The sequence below is a fragment of the Engystomops pustulosus genome, chromosome 6 (assembly GCF_040894005.1).
Source record: "Engystomops pustulosus chromosome 6, aEngPut4.maternal, whole genome shotgun sequence".
NCBI lineage: Eukaryota > Metazoa > Chordata > Amphibia > Anura > Leptodactylidae > Engystomops > Engystomops pustulosus.
Window position 1 is genome coordinate 135,364,997 of NC_092416.1, and position 24,976 is coordinate 135,389,972.

Genomic DNA, 24,976 nt, shown 5'->3' on the forward strand with positions numbered 1-24,976 from the left:
CTTCCATATGTCATCCCCTACTCCTTCTGTCTTCTTTGTTCCCCCCATTTTTCTATCTGTACACGTCAATCTCTACATACGCACTCGCAGCCCCACTGAGAAAAGCAAAGTTTGTGGAGAGCCCCAGAATTCCAGAATCTGAATTGGGATCCCCAACTCTTGGCTCGTCCCAGAAACTGGACGCCGATGCATACCTGTTGGGTAAGTGAGATCCCATGTGTACATCCCCCATCCCAATTTCAGCTCAAAAAACGCAACTATAGTATAGTATAATAAAAAAAAATCACATACTATAGCTAATATTAATGATCCTGCCGCTACTGTCCCAATGCCTCCATGGTCTGTGTACATCATGGGCATGCTCAATACGTAGATATAACCATAAAACCTACATCTGGCTATAGGGGGGTTCTCTGACCACTGATTCACAGTGGTCACTGAAGTACAGAGACTGTGGTGGAGTAAGTATCAATTACTGGAAATACATCCCCTTTAACCCCTGACTTTACTCTTAATTTACTCATTTACATGTGGACACTCTTCACATTTTACCTTTCGGGTAGGATAAGGATAAAATGTATGCCAATGGATTTGGAAGAACTGTAATGGCATGGTTATAGCCATTTTAGTTCTACATGTAGCCTCCATCTCTTTCCGGTCATTTCTTCTCCCCTTTTCTACCTGTATATTCCAAGCACGCTCCGTAAACCAGGCGCTGTATACTTTTCCACCAGGAAGGGTAATGATGCCACAGGAGAGCAGCCAGATTAATATTGGGGTCAGAGGTGCGACAGCAGACAAGAGAACATCACGTTCCTCTCTTTATAACTTTTATACGCCTCAAAAGGGCAAGAATGAAAAGGTGATAAAATATTCCATTATGTGACGTGTTGACTTACGATCTAAGTTCTGAAAACTGCATAAAAGCAAAAGCAGAAATACTGCAGATATTTGGTGCATTACTGAAGCAGAGAGATCATGTAGACCTTCTCTGTATGAGCATGTCACTGTACATGTATGAAGCAGTCACATCTTTATGTATCTCTAGGCTTTCATGAAAAGGGGAAAACCAGCACCCCATATTTATATTGCTGGGTCCGCACAAAATCTGGGGATTTTTTCTTTGTCCTGCAGCCCCACAATCAGACGGTACACTTGTCAGCATTGCACCTCAAAGGGAAGTATTAACAGAGCGGAGGCATCGCGTCCTCCTCTTCCCTCGCCCCAACCTTTTCCTTCTCACCGCCAGCTTGCTAAGTGAATCAGCATAAAATATGCAGAGTTTCTATGGCAACCTAGCCGCGCGAGCACTGAGGCATTCTGGGTGGTGGCCCGCATGAGGTAGCGACAACACCCAGCGGTTGATATTTTGTTAATGAGTTGGGGCACCGGATTATATAAATCCATCGGTAATATTATGAAAACGTGGAGTGATCTGTAATGCCCTAGCTATTACTTTATTTTGACAAAATGGAGGTGACATATGTTTATAAGAAGGTCCCATTACGGTAGACCCTGCTGCAACCAGCAAGATGTCTGTAGAGATATCAGTGTCACGGACCTCCATAAACTACACACAGAAAGAGAGTCCAGCTCCCCTGACCCATCATCACTTAGTCGACCCGTAACTGCTGCAGTATTGAGTCATCCTGCATTTTAGACAGCTTGCTCATCTCTGTTGTGGGAGAATGAACGTGCTGATGTTATTGAACAAGCTACAGCCATGCCATAGAACAAAATTGACAACTAAGTTTCTACTTTATTAGAAAATTCCATGTACACTGCCCTCCCCTCCCATACCCTATAATATGATAATGAATACAATAAGAATACATCAATAAAAGGCCAAATACAATGTTATCATAATATATAAATAATAATTCCTTATATAGCACAGACTGTGCAGCGCTACACAGAACTTGACAAATCTGTCCTCACGGGGCTCAAAATCTAATCAACCTACCAGTATGTTTTGGAGTGTGGGAAGAAACCGGAGGACCCGGAGGAAACCCACACAAACACCGAGACAACATACAAACTCTTTTCATGCACTTTATTATCAACACTGGAGAGTCCTTCTGCTATGATGTATCTCATTCACTGAAGAAGTAGAGGAGAATATATTCTGCTAATCTCTCATTTAGAAGCATCAGCAATATGCAGTATAGAGGTATACAGATTATGTACACTATGTAACAACTGTTATCATATGAGACTGATAAGGGATGAAAGTGGCTCCAATAAGTTCTGGTGTACCTGGCGGAGGGCTTTATACATGGGTTTTTCCATGTCCCAATATTTACAAAAAAGTTGTGTGTATTTATTTCCATCTGTGTCTTATCTCTTACATGGCTCCTGCTCTCTCCATCCTTGCCCTTTCCTCAGACTTGTGTTGTAAGCTGTAATCTGATACCTCTGTAAACTATGGCCCAATCACTATATATTACTATAGCTAAAAGATGGGGTGCAGCAGAATCTTTAGAGTGAATGGGAGGAGTTGCAGGAAAAGTCCCTGGTGGAGAACTACATTTTCTCTAATAAGAACGTCTGCAGTCAGGACAAGTGAAGTGGATACAGCAGACGACCAAAGACCTTTACTGATTGTCATAGTAAAATCGTCCCATTATAGTCTGACCTAAAGGGTCATTACAATGTGTGATTAATGAAATTATACAGACCAAGGCCGGGACAAACTCCATGCAGTGGGGTCCACCACTCTCTTCCCCCACTCCAGCCACTCAGGCCTTTTCCAGTAAAACCTTCAGCAGGGAAAGATAAATGATCGCTGCTTTCCCTTATGAAGACAAGAACACTTCTCACAATTTTGCCCCATGGTCTGTTACGTTATATTTGCTTTAACTAGTGTTTCAACTATTGCTGGCAAAGTAAAAGTAGCCATTAAAGTTGCTGTACTACTGGAAACTTTTACTAGAAAATGAATTGGTCTGTGCGCCATTAAACTTGCTCTGCTAAAAAAATTGATTTTCCTTCTGTTTTTATTCCTAGGGGAAGAGGAGTCTGTCTTGGGCCCTCCTCCATCTGTTGATGAGGCTGCCAACACCCTCATGACCCGACTGGGCTTCCTCCTGGGTGAAAAAGTCAGCGACGTCCAAGCTGCAGGTCCCCAGTACAGCATGGAGGGGCAAGAAGAAAACCAGGTCAGATTGAAGGGTTATCATACAGTGGCACATGTGAACTGTGACTCCTATATCATGTACAATGGTCTTAGTTCTACCAGAGGTGTTTCTATACTTTGTGACCTCCCATCCTCTAGCAGAATACAGTTCTTTGAATAATTTAAAACCTATAGTTTGTTGTAGAATAATGAATACTTTTCTTTTAACTTAAAAAAATGTAAAACAATTTTAAGGGCTGCTAAAGGAGCATCCCCACCTTACACATTTATGGCACATCCACAAAATATGGATACGAGTCTCTCCTCTGAGACCTGGGCCAATCTAACATACGGGTGTCTTGTATGCAAAGGTGGTCATATACGCACTCCTCTATTCACTTCTATGTCAATATAATAGCTAATGGAGCCCCCATCACACACTTGCAGCATATCCTGTGAGTAAATAAGACTAGTAAGATATATTTAATATATATCTAACACCAACAGCAATGCACAAGTCTTTCAATAACCACTGAGAATTGTGATGTTGTTGCTTCTACGCAGGGCTCTGCAGCTACCCAGCGGATTAGTCCATGTTCCACCTTAACCAGCAGTACAGCCTCTCCACCTGCCAGCAGCCCCTGCTCTACCCTTCCTCCCCCCAACACTACTCTCCCAACAAAGGACTGCAGCCCTACTTCTACCCTGGAGAGCAGAGACAGTGGCATTATTGGTAAGTGAATTTAGATGAATTCAGAAACTTCAGTGCATGACATCTCAAGTTGTTCCAAATGGATATAAGTTATACACTTATTGTCCTTCCAATGGCTCGTATTTGTTTCTATTAGTTTATCCTTTCTCAGTCATTTTTAATTAATTCTAATACTAGATTCGCTCGCCTTTTCACTGTGAATTTTTTTAGCTTGATATGGATGATGCATGATGACAGAAATCCCTTATGTACATAGTGTTGAGCCAATATAGCGGAGGTGCCTTGTGAAGCACATCTCAATGTAAATTTGTTGTCATAGCTCTCTTTATCCGCAGTGTAAACATGGAGTCATTTTCTGAATTTTAATTGCGGCTTCATCATCATCATGTTATCGCGTCTCATTTCTTTCCCCTAATCAGAATGTAAAGTTAAGCTTCTGTATAATTGCTTTTTGTTTTCAATTGTTCTATTCCCATTTATGTTTAGCCGACAGTGTAGAAACAAAAGTTTATCTAGCTGGTAACCATTACCAAGTATTGGAGGGAGCCCTGTAGGATGTTTGTACATATGATAGTACTGTGCTTGTCAGCATCAGGGGTAGTGAACCCACTATACCACCGGGAGCGATGACGGAAACCTGGGAGCGGAATCTAAGTGGCACCCGGTTTTCTCCAGAGCCCGCCACAAAGTACAGAGTTGTAGAGCAGAATCGTGGTCAGGGACAGGCAGGAGGTCAGGACAGCAGCACGGGATCGAAGTCAATAGCAGAGCCGAAGGTCAGGGCTGGCACCAGAGGAGCATAGTCCGGAACGGAACAAGGGTTTCAATGGGAATTCACAATATAAGTGTAGGGAATACGGAACAAGCTTTCTCTAGGGTTTGAGGCTATGCAGCAAAGGGCCGGCTATTTATTAAATTAACAGGGTGGCCGCCGCCAGAAACATCATGGGAACGTGGACAGGTAGGGTGACCTGCCACAGACGTGCTAGGGAAAAGAGGAGTGCACGGTTGCACCTGCGGCCCGGGACCTTGGGTCACAGGAGCACCCGTGGAAGTGCTCCATGATTTATATAAGCGGGAATACACCACAGTAATACAGTAGAGAGAATCTGTCCCCAAGTACTAAATGCTGAATGTTGCATCTCAGTTTTACTTTCTCAATTGGGTGTTTTTCTTTGAAAATCTATTCAGCCATTAAAAGATAATAAACCTAAAAGGTTATGTGAATCGGCTCATGTTAGCCAACAAGCCAGTATCCTTTTATATAAGTAAACCACAAGACATTAACCTGGAAAGTTTATAGGTTACTTTTAGTTAAAAACAGGAGAAAAAATTTAATATCAAAAAGAGGCTTAAAGAGTAACTTTAAGATTTTTTCTAAAATACTTTATTTAAAAATTCTGCTTCGAATGTAAAGACACATGCAGTGAAGTGACCCTCAGGGACCACTTTTTATTTCAGCCAGACTACTGCTTTATTTCTACCTCTGTTTGTTTACGCAACTCTGAGAAGTGTTTTTAACCCTATGTGATTTCATGCTGGATATAGTGTTCTATAAACATTATTTTCTAATAGAATTCCCTGTCTCTTACTTTTACTTTCAGCAAGATAAGGTGCTCAGTGGGACTGACAAGATCTTCTGTTATAAAATGGTGCCAATAGCATAATATAGACAGGCAGAGAGTAGGGTTAATCTTTACTGCTCAGAACTATACACAAACACAGGGAGATTAGATCTGAGCCTGTAGTCAGCCTTCCTAGACCCACAATATTCAGGCTGGAATAGATCTTCTTATCAACAGAGATAAACACTGTTACTAAGGAGGGGTCTCTACAGCTGCAGCCCAAACTAAGCAGGAATTCAAATTAAAATATATTAGAAAAATGTTCAAAACCCTTCCACATCATGAAGATGGTAAATCATCAATAACTGTCCATTATATCTGTATAAGCCTTAAACTTCCACCTCTAGATCATGGGAATTCACTTTCCTGATGGCATTCATTTATCTTCATCTCTCTCTCTGACAATTCTCATTCTGTTTTTCTATCTCTTAACAAAGCAGAAATAATGCCGCCCTACTTGTTATTGCAGAATCTCATTTCCTCCCTGTTCCTCTCATCATCTTAATTTTACTAGACCACTTGATGTTGCTGGTGATTTTGAGGCTTGTCCTGTTCCTTCCTGCTGTTCACCAGTTGAAGACATACTCCTTGCATGACACCAAGCATCACACATTTGCATATTCATGAGGCTAATTTGCGTACATTGTCACACTTAAATAGGCATGAGATTAATTTAGATGCCCAGCTATTTTAATTTTCGTTTTATTTTGCATTGATAGAGGGGAAATTTATTTTAACTCATTCAAGCATTTAAGAGACCTAATTGTCTCTCCTGGGAAAGCAGGTATTCTACTAGTCCATAAACGTGATGTGCAGAATGGTCTTTGACCTTTGGAAGTCACATGTAGAACTGAGGTTAGGTTCACGTCTCCATCAGCATTTCTGTTGTTTTTGCTTTGTTAAAGAAGCAGAGCATCAAAAATTCTGGGAGGGAGTTTTTTTATCATTGGTTTTGTCAGCCAAGAAAGTTGCATGGGCTGGGACTTTTTAAACATTTTGCGACATTTTTGAGACTTTTTGAAAAATTAATCCCAGACCAAAAATAGAGCTTAAGAATATTAAAGGGCCAAAGCCACTTGAATATGACGTACACTGGAGCTCCAAAGACAGGCATAGTGTTTTCCCAAAAGCTAGCTAGTTATTAATAACTCCCTTTATTTCTCTCTGTGTGCATTTTAACAAACATGGTAATAAGTTAAGATGGTAGGCACATATCCTTGGTTCTGGGGCCTTAGATTTGATGTGGACCATGACGCCATCTTCATCATATTGGCACATGCTATTGCTTATAGGGGTTTACAGAAGAGGTTACAATAATCTCACTACTCAAGTACTTTGAAGCTCTTAAAGTTGGTGTGTTTCTTCCATCCTTATTCTCCCTATGAGTGGAGGAAGTTTGTATGTTATCCACACGTGTTACTTTCTCATGGCGAGGTTCTTATAGAGAGGAGGATGTCTCATGTTAGTGAATGACTTCTGAGATTTACTCTTCATTGGTCTATCTGTATTCCTTGCAGCAGTAGAATAAGATTTAACTGAAGACCCCTTTTCTGAGGACCACCCTCTATCACTTTGACTTCTCCCCTATTGATTTAGGTAATGAGGCTCAGCAACTTCCCATAGATCCTGTTCACAGTGCGCACAAATGGTGATGCCTGCAGTAGGTAAATAGAAAACTGGAAAAGACCCATACTGCTAAAAGTTATGACGCTTGCTGTTGTGAACGTGCTCTCTTCTCATGTATTCTGGTTTAGATAATGGTCTCCTCACTGTTATTTCATGAGCAGGACACTCTGGTGACCCTCATAATGTGCCGGCTATTATCACATGAAGTATCCTGTGCAGGTTTTTGTGGTGCAGAAAAAAATTCCCTGACCGGCATGTGTGCATTTCAGAGACACAAGGGGGGGGGGGTTACCAGGTGGTACTAGATGTTACCATGAGCAAGAAAAGGGGGAATTATCAAATCAATTTGATTCATTGTCTAGCCATAGATGGGTCATTTATTATTACAGAATAATTGTCAGAGGGAAGCTTGGGTTGGAGTGTTAGGGTGGCATCGGGGTGGGGGCTGAACTGGATGTGAATGTCATAGTATTGCATTGGAATGGTGTCCAAGCTAAGCTTTGCTTGAAGAATAGTTATGTTGCAGTAGAGTAATGTCAGGCGGGTGAGTAATATTAGAAATTTCAGGGGATTACATTGTATTACAATGATTTTAGAGGTCACTTTCTGCAATACAGTTGTGCAGTGTTAAGGGGATTGTATCTCTATGACTCTCTCCGCTGTCAGCAGATGGTAAGATGGACGTGCCCATGATACCTTTATTAGCTTTGCGGTACATACTGACGTACTCAGTGTGTGTCCGTGGCTGGGATGTATAATGTCTGTGCCTCTGTCTCCTTTACTGCACACAAACTGCTACTTCAACAAGGAAGCTGCCTTCAGATGCCATCGATCTGTTCTCCGCCTCCTGCCGCTGGAGCGGAGGGGGACAGGAATGACAATATCTTCATGTTACAGGAGAGAATCGAAGATTATGAATCGATATGTCAGATTCCACCATGGCCCATTATTTTCCTTAGTAAATTTGTCAATGATGAAAAAGCAGACAGAAATTTCATGTGCATGGGTGTGCGCGTTACATATCAGCTTCTAATTTCAGTCTGCAGGGTTCCCAATGCAATGTGCTGTGCTACCAACCTGCAGTGCAGGTATAACAAATATATTACTGAGACGGGAAGCAGGGCACAATATTATGGGGGAATAGTAATATGTTGACTCTTTCCCCTTACCTGCAGCCACCCTGACCAGCTACTCGGAGAACGTGGACCGTTCCAAGTATGGTGCAGATAGCAACAAGGAACTTGGCTCTCGAGGGTGTGTAAAGCAGGGCCAGAAGTCAATGGATTCAAGTCTCTACCGTGTGGATGAGAATATTATGGCCTCCACTTTCAGCTTAAATAAAATCCCCGAGAGGGGACTGGACACTGGACTCTCGCAATCCGTGCAGTCAATCCCACTCTACCTCATGCCCCGCCCCAACTCTGTCGCAGGTAGGAAAACGGTCGCATTCTGTCTCTATTGCATATTCTTCAAACTTGAATGGGGTAGCTCTATTCTGGCAAGTCACTGTGTATGTGCCTAGAATGTTAATGCTGCTTACTTTCCGTGGGTGTGAGGGGGAGTAAGAGAAAGATACAGGACTGCAGAAGGTGGGAGGGAGGTGAAGCAAGCTCCAATGAGCCAGTACTGTTAATTATTCTGCTGTCCCCTTTGGCAGGGAAGAGGTTAATAAGACACGCTAAGCTTTAGAATTTCTCGTACATGAGAAATTGCTTGGTCCTAGATACTTTTTATAACTAGAAAAAGAGTGTGTCGCTCAGCAAGGGGTATGCGGCAGTGCGGATGGATGGAAGTGCTAATGCTCTGCAATGCCTTTGACGTCCAGGGACACCGTCTGATTAAAGGACTCCCCTAGGGATGACTAGGGATTCAGCTACTGAAGTGGACCTGAATTGCATCAAAGCATAATAAAAAATTCTTCTTGAAGCCTTTTACTTACTTTTTGCGTGACAAAATCCCTCATAGATACCGGTAGGGGATTTCCTTTCCCTTAATTCAGTATATGCATACAGGTTTTCCATTGCAGTCTTTTACTTTTGTGAATCCTTGGCTAAAGCTCGTAATAATACTGACGTCTTCCACAAGGCTGCAGGGATTGCAGTATATGAGAGTAATATCTATTATCTTTTCCTATGGGCCTCTTCCTCTTTCGCACCTCTAGCTACTAGCTCTGCACACTTGGAGGACCTTGCATACCTGGATGAGCAGAGACATACACCTTTGCGGACCTCCTTACGAATGCCACGGCAGACCCTTGCAGGACCACGCACCCCACAGGACCTCCGAGGTTAGAGCACTAGACATTCCTGGTCTTAATTGCAGATGATGTTATTGATCCGGTGTATATGTATTTGTATGTGTGTGTGCCCCTCAGGCTCATTTGTAAACACTCTTTCAAACTTGTGGTAGATGTCCTTTAAGTTTTTTTTGTAACTTCTTTTTGTTTTGTGGTGTATGTTGGTATGTCACATTATATCACTGCACTGCTGTAACATATTTATTTTTTATTTTTCTGCACAGTTCGCTTTGCCCCCTACCGACCACCAGATATCTCCTTGAAACCGCTGCTATTTGAGGTGCCGAGTATCACCACGGATGCTACATTTGTTGGCCGAGATTGGCTCTTTCATGAGATTGACGCACAGCTACAGAGTGAAGATGAGAGCGTAAATCGGGGTGTAGTCATTTGTGGCAATATTGGATTTGGGAAAACGGCAATCATCTCACGACTGGTGTCTCTTAGTTGTCATGGGACAAGATTGAGACAGCTCACCTCTGACAGCCCCCATGCATCACCAAAGCGTGAGTTACTGTTCATTGTTATCGCTCTTGTGTCCTCAGCATGAATATAGTTTGGATACTTTCCAAAATTTCTCCACAATTGGTAGCATATAACTAGGTTATGCTACCAATGACAGATTAGGCAGGATCTTACTGACCACCACTGATCTCTGGGTAAAAGTGTCAGTGACATTGCAGCACAGACATTAGAAGGACATCATACAAATATGTCTAGGTTGATATAAAGGCTGAATGTTCACAGTTATTCCCAGTTAACCTCAGAAACCATTCAGAATGACAATAATTCATGAATAAGGGGTCAACTTTTGTAGCATACCATAGTTCTTCACTGTATCTTATAATCACTTGGGTCTTCGAGAGTCATATATAGAGAAATAGTAGGATATTTTACTGTCTTTTCATATGCAGATTCAGAAGCTAATCGGGAATTGGCACAGACAGGACAGACTCATTCTGGGATCTCTAGTGGAAGCTGTCCAGGAACTCCTGAAATGCGAAGACGGCAAGAAGAAGCTATGCGGAGGATAGCAGCACAGGTAAGCCGGCAACCTTAATGTAATGATTTATAAGGGTCCGCTGGGTCAGAAAAAAACCTGTTAAATGACTTAATTACTTAAAATAATATCTGGGGACTGTAGCAGAAGGAGGTACAATGGTCCTAGATTTCTCGAACACATCTTCTGTGCAATCTTTGTAGCTTCTCTCCTGTACATGAGCTGAACATCCGCTCAATTGATGGACCACTTTCAAGGAATCATCCCTAGTAGTGTTCTGATGTTAGGCCTTGTGCTTTGTCACAACCAACCATGAAATGACTAGTGCAAGAGACTGACTATTAGGAAGAGTACAAAGGGGAGAAAAGAGACAAGATTAAAATCGAAGCAATTCATTTAGTCACTTATATTATAGTCTATTAGTTCTAACGTTTTTTTTTTATTTATGTCTTCATATTTCTCTTTTCCCTCATCTAGGTGGTGGCGTATCACTACTGCCAGGCTGACAATGCATACACCTGTCTAGTGCCTGAATTTGTTCACAATGTGGCCGCTTTGCTGTGCCGTGCCCCCCAGCTAGTTGCGTACAGGGAGCAGCTTCTACGTGAACCACATTTACAGAGTCTGCTCAGTCTAAGGTCCTGTGTGCAAGACCCCTCAGCATCTTTTCGCAGGGGGGTTCTTGAGCCGCTTGAAAATCTATACAAAGGTAAGCGTCCCTTTTTTATGTGACCAGCATCACTACCACACTGGAGCCATAGATGGCTTATTATTTTATTATTTGGATCCAAACGCTATGGGGCAGATTTTTTAATCTGTCGTAGTAATTTCTGTCAAAACAGTGTAAATCACCTTGCGCCACATATATCAAAAGGTTTCAGACAGTTTTCAGACACTTGGACGCCTTGTGCTTCGAAAGGGGTGCGTGCTTATTAAAACGGGCATGGCCTCTGCTAAAAGGAGGCGTGACCAAAATTGCCACAGAAAATCTTGACAAAACTAGTAAGAGGACACTGATTAATCTGAGTCAGCATAAGACTGTTACATGTAACTTTGCACTTTTCGTCTTACTTTTAGGCACCTATGATTTATTTATTTTTTTCTATAATTTTTTGTCCATCACTGAATATTGACAGTGGTCATACTTTACATATGCAGTTTTCTGTAGACCTGGAGCCATTCTGCTGAGCTTGCATGATCATGTAAAGTTTTGACAATGTTACTATTGGCTCTGCTGTTTTGGGTGAGATGATGACCTCAGCCTTGATTTGACTTGACAGGAAAACTTATCTAACCGCATTGCATCTTTATTAATCTTTACCAGAAATTGTTATTAACAATTAGTGTTATTTTGTATGATACTGATTAAAGTATTGTTTTTCACCTTTATTTAGAGAGAAAGATTCCAGATGAAGATTACATTATCCTAATAGATGGACTGAACGAAGCAGAGTTCCACAAGCCAGACTATGGAGACACCATTGTGTCCTTTCTAAGCAAGATGATTGGAAAATTCCCCCGTTGGTTAAAGCTCATAGTTACTGTTAGGACCACCCTGCAGGTAGGTCAAACATTGTTAATTTTTTTTAGTTTTTATGTTACATATAACCGAATTTGCAGGTGACCTCTATTCTCCTTATTTCAATGTTTTACTTAAAGGAAATCACCAAGCTTCTTCCTTTTCACCGAATATTTTTGGATCGACTAGAAGAAAATGAGGCAATAGATCAGGATCTCCAGGCCTACATCTTGCAACGGATACACAGCAGTTCCGAAATCCAGAACAATATCTCACTTAATGGAAAAATGGATAACACCACGTTTGGAAAACTTAGTTCCCACCTCAAGACTTTGAGCCAAGGTTCCTACTTATACCTAAAGCTAACATTTGACCTCATAGAGAAGGGCTACTTGGTACTCAAGAGCTCCAGTTACAAAGTAGTTCCTGTATCACTCTCGGAGGTTTATCTCCTGCAGTGTAACATGAGGTTCCCTACACAATCCTCCTTTGAGAGGGCACTTCCTCTTCTCAATGTTGCTGTGGCTTCTCTCCACCCATTGACGGATGAGCACATCTTCCAGGCCATTAATGCAGGCAGCGTGGATGGAGGGCTTGAATGGGAGGATTTTCAGCAACGTATGGAGAACCTTTCCATGTTCTTGATTAAGAGGAGGGACCTGACCCGAATGTTTGTGCACCCGTCCTTCAGAGAATGGTTAATATGGAGAGAAGATGGAGAGAAAACCAAGTTTCTTTGTGATCCCAGGTGATGCATGTTTGATATTTTTCACAATAAGCAGCATTATTACGTTTGTATTGGTAGAAAAGGATGTACTACTACTGCTTAAAATCATGATTCTTATCATAACTATGGTATAAGCCATCAAAAATGTGGAGTTATCTCTGGTTCAAACTAATTTGGTTTAGGAAGATTTAAATTCTTTATGTTTATACCATGGTTGTAAATTGCTGGCTTACATAGTAACTACCAAGATATTTATGTAACATGCAATTTACCACCCATACACAATAGAGCTAAAAGTACAAAACTGACATTAAAAGAGGCTGCACTGGTTACAGCTCTGAAGATAATTAGCGATTAATAATAAAGGGAGCCTGTCAATACATTTTTACAAATACACCTAGTGACAGGTTGTCTTACAGTCCTATTAACTAAATGCCACCCTTCTTTTAGCTAAAAATAGTTTCCCTCACATCCACATAAAATCAACTTTATGTTATCCTACCTGGAATCAGAGGGGGCGTGTCCTGCTTGGCCTGCCACTCCCATTTACTTCTCACTATTCAGAACTTACGGTCATGTGACCAAGGTTATGCCATCGAAGGCCCTGTACCCTTCAGATTTACAAAATGTACCCCATGTATGTATCTGATCACATGAGATCACAGCATGTCTCCATGTCCTCCATGGAGGCTGCTGGGATTTCATGTGATCAAATATGTACATGGGATACCTTTTGCAATTGTTACGGGGGAAAGGACCTTAGATGACATCACCCTAGTCACATGACATGAATGTAACACATGGCACCATGTAAAAACTTTGACACAATATTTCTTATAAGTAAACACAGTATTATATGTCTGTAGATAAATATTGGCAGACTCTCCCCAAGTACTAGTTCCATACCAGCGGCATGTCCTATCAGTGAGACTTGTCAATCAGGAACAAGGAAGCAGGGCATTGCCCGAGATTTGAAGAGACACAAAACTGTCAGTCAAAATAAGGGGGTGTGGTTTACTGACTGCCTTGTAGAAAACAAGAGTCATATCTTGAATCCATGATTCAAGTATGCTAATTTGCATATCAGAAAAATGGCTGTTAAAAAGTGTTTAGGGCCTCACTGGTAGCTAATTTTCAGGCGATATGAGGAGTACCTGTAACCCTTTACCAATAGGTAAAATTCTGGTGACAGAATACTGTAGCCTGTGTCCTAATTAGTGTATGCTGCAAGTGGCAACTTTCTGTAGATTGGCTAATGCAGGAGCCAAGCACAGTCTTCTTGTATTTATGAGTAAAGCCCAATGATTGAGAGCTTACCCCTTGTACTGTGCATGGGAGACCCCACAGCAAGCCACAACGCCAGCCTTGGTTTCTGAATTGACTTACCATTGGAGTTAGGGTCTCTGTCACTAACGTATGTTCATACATTAGTACATATGTACATATCATATCTATGTGCCTAATTTGCTGTCACCATTTTCAGACAATTTAGGTATGAACTTAAATTGAAAAGAAATGACTTTGGTTGAATCTATGTTGGGATAAAGGCCAGAGTGTCAATGTCACAGGAAACCCAGATCTTCCAGTTGATTGATAGATATGGAATATTTTTTTTTTTTTTTACTTTGAAAGCCGTTACCAAAATGCCTCAATCTGCGCCAAATTTATTAACGTTTTATAGCAGCACACGCCATAAAAGTTACCACTTCTAGTCAGACACCCACAAAAGTAGCAAAACTTAAAAATCTCCAGAATTCTAGTGCACATCTATTGACAAATTCTTTTCAATGAAGCCCCCCCCCCCCAAAAAAAAATAAAAATATATATATATATATATTGTAGTATAAATATTGCCCTCTAAATTATTCCATGGCAGATGTAGATTGTGATGACCAGGGTTCAGCCAATAGGAGCATAGTAATAGATTATTAATTACATTCATGCAGATCTTTCTACCAGCAGTGTATATAGACATGAATCTATAGAAGTGCAGCAGCTAAATATAGCAGGCAGCTAAGACATTTTATTTCTGCTTTATATGACACTTGTGCTTGTTTGCCCTGAGTCATAGTACAGGCCAAGATCCCAGAGGAGAATTGTTCACCATTATAATCTTCCTCCCTGTTGTGTTAATGGTCGCACCATCAACCTGGTGCCTGAGTGCATGTATCGCCATGCTGAGCCACCAATGAGTGGAAGTGATAATCCTCTACGTTGTTCTCAGGAGTGGACATATCCTGCTGGCCTTCTGGTTCTCTCGTCAGGAGGGGAAGCTGAACAGGCAACAGACCATAGAGCTGGGGCATCACATCCTGAAAGCACATATCTTCAAGGTACGCAGGGGGCTGAGTGGGAAGCACAGGCAACGCTGCTTATTATTTATAGCTGCTCTGGATTTTAGTTTTTTTCCATACCCATTTATAGCTTATTGTTATTTAACATCTTTTTATATTATTACATTTTTCTACATTTTTTGCAGCAGTAGTAAAATGTCTGTGCAATTCTACATGTTTTATAGTTTATATTAAAGAATGTTTCCAGGATTTAAGTTGAAAGATAATACATGTATTGAATGTGGCAAGAATAAATTAATCACTGGATTCAGTTTTTGATGTTCGTTGTATGGTAATGTAGTTAACAGACATAAACCTAAAGTGGGATACGACACCCAGTGCCTCCACTTCTCCCCTGAATGTGTGAGGAGGAAACCTCCGCAGCAGCCAGTGATTGGATGTTTTGGCAGGAGCGGATCAAGACTGCCGTGCACCCTGGGCCATATAAATGTTATAGTCTGGAATATGCGTCCCATCTGCATTTTTTTCAATATGCGATTTGAGGACTGGAGAACCTTCAAATGTCCTGAAATAACTTGTGTGGCTTTCTCAGTATAAAATTTGGTTGGTGATTTTGGTGGCGGTTGGCCGCCCAGAAGGCTTGGGCCCCGGCTACCACCCAATACAGGCGGTCTCCTACTTAAGAACACTGGATATTGGTAATTTATTGTGTTTTAGCCCTAGGCTACAATGATCAGCTGTAACAGGTGTCTGTAATGAAGCTTTAGTGTTAATATTGATTCTTATGACAACCCAACATTTTTAAAATCCAATTGTCACAGAGACCAAAAAAGTTCTGGCTGGGATTACAATGATAAAATATACAGTTCCGACTTGCATACAAACTCGACTTAAGAACAAACCTACAGACCCTATCTTCTATGTAACCCGGAGACTGCCTGTACTTTCAGGGTACCAACAAAGGGCAGTGGCACACGTCCACGGACCATGGACTGTGCCCTAACTAAATTTCATGAACTGACCACAATGCACTGGATGGCACCTTATGCTATTAAACTGTAATATGATGTAAGGAGTCCCTTCTTCCCACAAAAGAGTAGTGCCAAACTGTTATCATGATTACAGTTTAGTGCTGCTGTTTAGCTGGGAAGAAGGACTCCTTGCATAATATATCACTTTGATCGATATGTGAAACAGGACACTGCATGGGCTGAGATTCACTGGCTTTAAGCAAGAGATCTGCTCATTAAATTTTTAGTTTTTTGGATTTTTAAATCTTTGACCAGTGTTTAAAAAAATATTTTAATACATAGAAAATATTGCAGACAAAATGACTGTTCAATATTTTGACCCTTTTTTTGTTTAATTTAAATTTAGAATAGGACAAAAATGACAGCCGGAACCTAATTTGTTACTAGACCTTTTATGTATGACCATGTGTGTAGCTGGAGTAAACATTGCTATATCTGTATTGAACCAATGTATTATTTATTCATGGAGAAAAACTAAGTGAGTATCTAGGATGGTGCGACAGAAATGTACTGGAGATGTAATTCATCTCTCTTAGTAAGCTCTAATGGTAAACTAAGAGATGTTGTAAAAGGAAAGTGATCACGGCGGCTGTGATGGGGTGCGCTAGCTCCCCCTGCTGTGTGACTATAGGAAATGCTGGTGAGAATAGATGTCTCTCCATAAAGTATTACCTGCTTGTAGGCCCTGTAATTTCTACAATAGCGTCACAGTCCTCCTCCTGGCCTCTGCCGGCTGGGACAAAATACAAGAGGCACAGCTGAAGAAAGTCTCTTCTTAAAATGTACCCCCAGTTTATAGTAATGGTTAGGACAGGTGCAAAAGTTTCAATCTCCTGATGTGCAATGAGCCACGGAGACGCCAAACAAGTCAGCGGTGCCAACCCAAAAACCTCTAAGAAGATCCTAAGCTTCAGGTTTGCTGTAGTTATCTTGGACACTATCAGGAAACAAATTTTGGCACTTACCCTGATCTTATCAATGGAGTTTCATTTGAAGATACATTTTGTAGTTGGATATTGTATAAGTGAAAGTTCCTGGAAACATTCTCAATATTATAAGTGATGGCATATTAATGAATCATGCCCTTAGTGCTAAAATCCCAAATTGATGCATAGATGGGGAAAAATACAATATTCCCCCTGTTTTCATATATATTTAGAAACTCATCAGAACAATTCAAAAACTTTAGTTGAATCTAACGTGTTTTTGACAATCATTATGTAGGTTTTTATAAAACTACACAAAAGAACAGTATAAGTTTACATTTCCATGGCACCAGTCATATGATTTCTTATTCCAGTAAACTCTCTTCATCCAGGGTCTCAGTAAGAAGGTCGGGGTCTCTTCATCTATTTTACAAGCTCTGTGGATTTCCTACAGCACAGATGGCCTTTCCATGGCACTGGCATCTCTACGAAACCTCTACACTCCAAACATCAAAGTAAGATCAACTGGCCCACAGCAAAAATCATTGGGAACTGGTTGTTAGTTGTTACATTGTGACCTGCTAGCACCTCTGATATTTATATAATGGCTACAATATGTATCTGCTGTTATGGAGACAGCCATGTACAGGAGACTATTCCTCAATGCAAATGTTTTTTTTTTACTGTCCAATTTTATATAATTCTGATAAATAGTACGGATTCTCGTACAATGTCATATTATAGAGGCATGTTCCACATTGCTAGAATACCTCTATTATTCCTGGTTCTAGCTGCCATCCTTTATTGAGTCTTATTTCTGGTTTAGATCAAAATCTATTCTCATGGGTCCTATAGCAGAAGCTGTCATGGAGCAGATCTAAGCACATAAAACTGTCAAATAAGTCATAGGTGAAGCCGCCATCCACATTGCTTTTTTCTTACTTATCAGCACTTCACATGCCCTCTTTTTTGTTTTCTTTTGCACATTTCTTCCTGGTCTACTGGGTAATGAACAATTAAAGATCATTACTTTTAATGGAGTCAGAATGAGAATTTTAGTGGGAGGATTATCCTGCATGTAGGTTTCTCCAGAGTCTGTGGACTGTCTATTAGCTTTTACTAATCTCCACATTTCTGTAATGTGTTGGCTGCTCTGTACATGTACTTGTGAATATATAGGAAAATACAACTCCTAAATAAGGGCCTGCCTGCATCGACTCTGTGGTTTCAGCTGATAAAAGCATAAAAGCTGAACATATGACTAACAAAACCGCACCCCACAAACCCTGTTGATAGGATCTGCTGAGTTCTTCTATTTATCTGCGACAAGTTGTCTGATCCACATGTGAACTTAGACTTTTTTGGTTCCGCAAGATTCCTAGTTTTCTCAAAGTACTAAATAAAAATGTATTTACTTGTAAACTTAGAAATTCTGTAAAAAGAACTGTTATGTACAATGTGATACAATACAATATGATACAACTTTATTTATCCCCTTGGGAAATACTTTTGTACATAGTGTGTTGTATACATAGAAATACTGAAATAAGACATAATAATTGTCATCTGAATTCTGGATCACCACATGTGCACTATTATACAGACAAAATTAGGGTTTTTAATGGAGATCTATACAAATAATTTGCACAATTATACACAGAATTCCTTCTATCTGTGATAGATCTCCAACAATGACATTTTTTGAAATATTGAATGGTAATGAAAACTATTTACAGTTACAAAAAACTACATTTCAGACCGTCCAGAATAATGGAATGATTAGATGAACACTAGATGAATCCCTTAGACCCCTTGTACACGCATGTGTCCGTGTGCTAGAGAGAGGAGGGTTTAGAGCTCCTCATCCCCTCCCCTCTCCATAGAAAGCTGAGCGGCAGCTGCCATAGTACTGCAGGGTGTAGGACATTTTGTATATTTTGCATAGTGGGCGCCCAGATCGTTCCTAGTGCGATAGACCGCTATGGGGACTGATCTGTCTGCAAATTGTGTGGCCGTATCAAAGGCCCCCATGCTGTCGTGTGAATGGGGCTTTAGTTTATGTTGTGCTGTAACCCCCATACGTTTATTGTCTTGCAGGTGAGCCGCCTTCTCATTATGGGTGGAGCTAATGTAAACTACCGCACTGAGGTCCTGAACAATGCCCCCATCCTCTGCGTTCAGGCCCATCTGGGGTACACTGAGATGGTGGCACTGCTGTTAGAGTTCTCCGTCAATGTTGACGCCAGTTCGGAGAGTGGCATGACCCCTCTAGCCTATTCCGCAGCCTCAGGTCATCTGACGATTGCCATGTTACTGTGTAAGAGGAGAGCTAAGGTGAGTATGTGTGCTGGCACCCACATTGAGTCTACTGAGGTCAGACCTGTTGTGACAAATACATAAGTGATGGTTCACTTTAAGACTCCAATTTCCCCATATAGAAAATGGATCAATACCTGTCTTGCATCTTTAATGAGGCGGATGTAGTAATGACACGCTGTCTTGATTTAATAACATGGTTAGTTTTATTTTTGTGCTTCTGTGTTATGCATTTCCTCCACAAAAGCCGCTACTGCTGGTGAGACCCTGTTGGGATTTGGAGGGGTTATATACAGCGTAGGCATTCTGTCCTCTCCCCCGCATGTCCCTGTGTCTGGGAACGTGCCCAAACCTGCAGGTTAGTTGCTTGACAGATTAGTGGCTGCCAGACAAGGTGACGGTAGGAGAGAAAAGAGGGGGGCTCAATAACATGAGATCACTAGATTATGTGATCTTATGTTCTTAGCTTCCTTTTATCTCATTGCTGTATCATTAGGTGGATCTGCTGGATAAGAATGGACAGTGTGCGCTAGTCCATGCTGCCCTGCGTGGCCACCTGGAGGTGGTGAAATATCTTATCCAGTGGGACTGGACAATGGCCGGACAACAGTCTGGAGTTTTAAAGAAAAGTCAAGCCATACAGCAAGCACTGATCGCCGCAGCCAGCATGGGATACTCAGAGGTGAGAGAGGACACAACAAAACATTGCTTATTACTTTACATTGCTTATCTATTGTCTGGGACATCTACCAGACTAAAATAATAATTGGGTCTGTACAAGACCCATCCCGCTGCTCACTCATGCTGTCCATGGCGGGAGATGTAGCCGTGCATTCAGTACTAGATGTAGACGCACAAGACTCATTTCCACCTCCTGAGATCCTAATAGCTCTACAATTGGAAACAAGACAGAACATTTCTGGTTCTCTGTCTCTGTAAATCTAAAGAGACATTTCCCTCTTATCTTAAAGGAACATTATTCCTGTGAGCTAATCCTATATTGATTGCTTGAGGTAATGAAATGTCCAGTAAATCACATACATTTTTTCTGTCCCCCCAAGATTGTCTCCTACCTTCTGGACCTGCCAGAAAAAGATGAGGAAGAGGAACAGAGAGCTCAGATTAATAGCTTCGATGGGCTGTGGGGAGAGACAGGTGAGTGGTGTGACCATGGATTTGCACTGGGGCCTAACGACATTTGGGGCAGAACGCGAATGGCTGACTGATGGGTGGCACAGTTGCTCTCTAACTGTTTTGGGCCAATTTCACACTCGTCAGAGACGACAGGGTGAAGCTAGAAGAGGGTGCTTCATGGTTACAATGTGCCCCTCAAATACAGATACCTTTTCACCTAAACATTTGAATTAAAGAATAAGTTAACCTCTTATCAATGCAAAACCCATATTTCTCATTCCTAAAATGAAGCATTTAGATTTCTGCATTCGAGAGTAACTCCTCCTTGCTGTGCTTGGATTGCGATCTAAACACAATTCATATGCAAGGTGTGGACATGGCCTCATACGCCCCTCAGCACCGTTCTCTGTCCAGTTCTTTGTACATCTATCCATCTCTGTCTGTCCTGACGTGATTTTTTTTGATTTCAGCACTAACAGCTGCTGCAGGTCGTGGAAAGCTGGATGTTTGCCGCCTACTTCTTGAGCAAGGAGCAGCTGTATCCCAACCCAACCGGAGAGGTGTTGTTCCAATATTCAGTGCTGTACGGCAAGGGCACTGGCAGGTAACAGCAGGGATTCATTCCTGTGTCTTGTGCTCATAAATGCAAGTGCAAATAGAGTAAAGAACAATCTTTTCTCCTCTACAGATTGTGGATTTGCTGCTTACACACGGTGCAGATGTGAATATGGCTGACAAGCAGGGTCGTACCCCATTAATGACCGCGGCATCAGAGGGACATGTCGCCACTGTGGAGTTTCTGCTGGCACAAGGTTTGTGTTTCATAGGAGTATAATATTGTTATGCTGGAGTCACAGTACTCTGATGATAAAAAAAAGCTTATAGAAAGACAAAAAATGAGCAATGTCAGGTGCATTCGCTGGTTGTGCTAATACAACCACAAATCACAGCACTGTGTACTGTCTTTCCAGCTAATCGCTAAGTACTTCCCTACATGAGGGGAAGGATATTAGAGCTAAAGATGGAAAAATTACATTGACCAGTTTGGGCCTCGGTGTAGTATCAGATTTTCACCTGCTCACTGTATTCACCCATTCAAACCCTACTGCCATTAAATGAATTCTCGATATCATGGATCTGTAAATATCACTATAGCCTGTCCAGTTACACCAACCTCCAAAGTACCACAAAATGCAGCATTTTACTGCAGTTCTCATCTTAAATCAAATATAAAGATTTTGTAATATCTTTTTGCCCTACGCCAATGACTTTCTACTCTGTGTCATAATTAATCTTCAACAATCTGGCCTAACTTGACTATTTGCTTAAGGAGCCTATGTCAATATTAGCAGAAATCATCTACTAGAGAGAATATTATCCTTATGCAAAAAAACAAGAAACATTAGGTCTTAAAGGAAATCTACCACCAGGATAAAGGATTGTAAACCAAGCACGCTGACATACTGGTGTGTGTCCCCTCTGGCAGGATCTGCAAAATGCAAAATCATTTTTAAAGCCTTTTATTATAAAAACCAGGATATAAGATCCTGCCAGAGGTGGCAGACATCACCATGTAACTGTTTGGTTTACAATCCTTGATCCTGGTGGTAGATTTCCTATAAATATTAAGGCAAAATCCTTATTGGACTTCATAGACTTGCTCCTGAATTCTATGTTTTGTGTGAGTGACATTACTATATTGATTAATGTGTTGATTAACTATAAATGTACTGTTCATGGTTAGGCATCCAGTCATGGAATATTGAATATTCTTTTTATGTGCACATTATGGCCTTTATGAGAAATAGGAGATGTGGTATTGTCATTCTTTTACTGATATGTTGTTCTACCTGTAAGGAGCTTCCATCGGGCTCATGGACAAGGAGGGACTGACAGCTCTGAGTTGGGCCTGCCTTAAAGGGCATCTAGCTGTGGTGAGGTTGTTGGTAGAAAATGGAGCTGCCACTGACCATGCTGACAAAAATGGCCGTACACCGCTAGATCTTGCAGCTTTTTATGGCGACGCAGATGTGGTGAGTAATTTATTTCTAACTAAAAATGGAGTTATCCTGTCTTTAATGAAGGTAGATTTCCTGGATTGTGTATTTTATGAAATAACATTACTGAAGCTGTATTTTCTCTCTATATCTGCAGGTACAGTTCTTGGTGGACCATGGTGCTATGATTGAACATGTGGATTACAGCGGCATGCGCCCCCTTGATCGAGCTGTAGGCTGCAGGAACACATCGGTTGTGGTAGCTCTCCTGAAGAAAGGAGCTAAAATAGGTATGAGAAAGTGTGGTGACTTTCCACCAGTGCCACCTTCTCCATGGTGGAAACACAGTCGTTAAGATGTTTCCATTTTGTTTAATGTTACTATACACAGGCTTGCATGTCCTTGTCAGCTTCAGCCGCATATTGTGGATCTGCCTCAGATTGGTCCAGTAACAGATAGACAGTAAAGCGGCTTTTCTAACCAGCATGGAGTGCATGTCGGCCAGCCCCAGCCCCTTTACTATTTACTAGTATGTGAGTGGCCTGGTAGAATAAGGCCCCTGCTGGTGGATTCTCTGTCCCTGCGTGTTGTAATGTCCGTCACTGGTTAGCCGCGTCCCTCTCTTCCCGGTCACTGCTGCTTGTTTATGATCTGCTGCTCAGACATTAAGCTTCTGTGCTCGCTGCTTTCTCACTCCTGCCACATGGTTTGTTTTCTCTCCTCCGTCACTCCATCTGTTACTCCCCACGCTCCCTCACTCTCTACTTTTGTCACAATTGCTTTTTGACACCATCCTGTTCCTTTTTATTCTCCTTGCTCCTCAATTCTTTCTTTGTTTATATGCTACACCTTTTTTTGTGTCTTTTTACCCTACAATTTTCTCATGTGCCCCCCCGCCCAAATATCTCTCCCCTCCTTAACTAATTCCCCCATGTCTCATTTTGTCCCAAAAATATTGCATTGCTCTCTGTCCTCTTTTTGCCCCTCCTGTCTTACTCCTCTCATTTGTCACCTGCCACTCTTCTCTCTCTTTTCCCCACGTCTGTTTTGTTTACAATTCTGCCCCTATTTGCTGCTTTAAGGCTGTCAGACCTTACCAAGCCGCCCAAAAGGTTAGAACTTTGCTCACAGCTTTGCTCCGCATGCCTTACCAGATATGCACACTCAATAAGCACCTACTCACTGAAATACTAATGAAGCACTTCAATGTGATAGAATGTGAACACGGCTCAGATATTCACTTTTCATGTTGATTTAGGTCCCTCTAGAACAGTGGTGGCGAACCTATGGCACAGGTGCCAGAGGTGGCACTCGGAGCCATTTCTGTAGGCACTCGGGTTTTCACCCCAGAGTTCACCAGACATGAACAAATCCACCAAATCTTCCTGCAGTCCCAGGCAACTTACGAGATGCTGCTCCCAGCGCTATTTTAAAGCAACACTTCATTGGCTGTTTGGAACTGCAGGAAAAGTGAGAAGTTGTGGACAAGGCTGCATTCTCTTTGGGGGTCCGTCCTCCTGCTGGACCCTTAATTTTTCCTCTACAGAGAATAAGAATCTGAATTTGCCTTCCTTCTTTCAGCTGTATTGGTGGCCTCAGAGGCTGATACAATTGAAAGATGTGGAAGAACAGGTAGCAATAAGTTACTGCTTAAAATGCCATGTTGACACTTCACGGTAAATAAGTGGATTTTAGTTGTAGCTTGGACACTCGGTCTGTAAAAGGTTTGCCATCACTGCTCTAGTGGCTCTAGTGTTGTTCCCTTTGGCAGGGTGACACATCTAGATAGGTAGAATATTACTCCCTTATCAGCTTCAATACCTGGGGTGTATCATGAATATGATGCATTTATATGATAATTAATATCACACACTCATAAATATTACACTCATTGTCAAAAATAAAGTTACGCACCCAGATTGAATTGCTGCAAAACTCAACACACAGTAATGTCTCAGGCAGACATGTAAATGGTTACTTATCTGTTCTAATTAGACATTGGGCCTTTCTGTAAAAGGGAATGTGAGAGGGGGGCGCATCCCTGGACTTTGGCCATTTCAAGGATTTGCCTGCCATCTAAGCCAAGAGGTTTTTAGAGCATAGGTTACGCAAAGATATGCATACATAGGCTATCTGTATACAGAGGATTGTTTGGTGCACCACAAAATATGAGCAGCTCCCACAATGGTATCATGGTGCCCATTATGTGTCCTGTCGTTGACAGCCAGGCAATGTTTGAAGTGGTGTCATAATTGAAAACCCGAACTAATACGGACTAAAATCATATAATCTTTAATGACCAATCCATGTTTGGGACTCAACAAGTATGTAGTCCTTGTGGTAAGCGTCACATCCTGGCCATTGCTGTAGAGATACACAAGCCCCAATTGTCAGGGTGTTGATGGGGTAAAAGCATTTACACATATAACATTTCATTTAATTACATAAACCTCTTATTGATGCATAATTTTTTTTGTCAATGAGTGTAAATATGTGTGCTCATTTTTAAAAACCTTTTTGATATCACATAATCCAAAAGTCATATCCTTATGGGGTTTTCCCACAAACTAAAGTTAGTTGATGATCAGTGGGGGGTCTCAGCGCTGAGACCCCCACAGATCGTGAAAACGATGAGGGGTCCGCCAGAACCCTCATCGC

The 24,976-nt window shown here is 41.5% G+C and overlaps 1 protein-coding gene across 10 annotated transcripts in view; it reads left to right on the forward strand.

Annotated features, from left to right (window-relative positions):
* Positions 1–24,976, forward strand: part of TANC2 (tetratricopeptide repeat, ankyrin repeat and coiled-coil containing 2) — a 269,159-nt gene that overhangs the window by 238,432 nt on the left and 5,751 nt on the right. For 8 of the 10 annotated variants that reach the window (XM_072111162.1, XM_072111164.1, XM_072111163.1 and 5 more), the window contains 20 exons: positions 91–201; positions 3,007–3,158; positions 3,680–3,848; positions 8,254–8,508; positions 9,240–9,365; positions 9,599–9,880; positions 10,289–10,416; positions 10,852–11,083; positions 11,769–11,935; positions 12,034–12,641; positions 14,845–14,953; positions 17,264–17,386; positions 18,969–19,205; positions 19,684–19,869; positions 20,249–20,342; positions 20,792–20,925; positions 21,010–21,133; positions 22,179–22,354; positions 22,476–22,608; positions 23,401–23,430. In XM_072111162.1, coding sequence (XP_071967263.1) covers positions 91–201; positions 3,007–3,158; positions 3,680–3,848; positions 8,254–8,508; positions 9,240–9,365; positions 9,599–9,880; positions 10,289–10,416; positions 10,852–11,083; positions 11,769–11,935; positions 12,034–12,641; positions 14,845–14,953; positions 17,264–17,386; positions 18,969–19,205; positions 19,684–19,869; positions 20,249–20,342; positions 20,792–20,925; positions 21,010–21,133; positions 22,179–22,354; positions 22,476–22,608; positions 23,401–23,430 — 3,576 coding nt within the window. The remainder of the gene's footprint in view (positions 1–90; positions 202–3,006; positions 3,159–3,679; positions 3,849–8,253; positions 8,509–9,239; positions 9,366–9,598; positions 9,881–10,288; positions 10,417–10,851; positions 11,084–11,768; positions 11,936–12,033; positions 12,642–14,844; positions 14,954–17,263; positions 17,387–18,968; positions 19,206–19,683; positions 19,870–20,248; positions 20,343–20,791; positions 20,926–21,009; positions 21,134–22,178; positions 22,355–22,475; positions 22,609–23,400; positions 23,431–24,976) is intronic. The other 2 variants (XM_072111165.1, XM_072111166.1) reach the window with 2 other exon arrangements.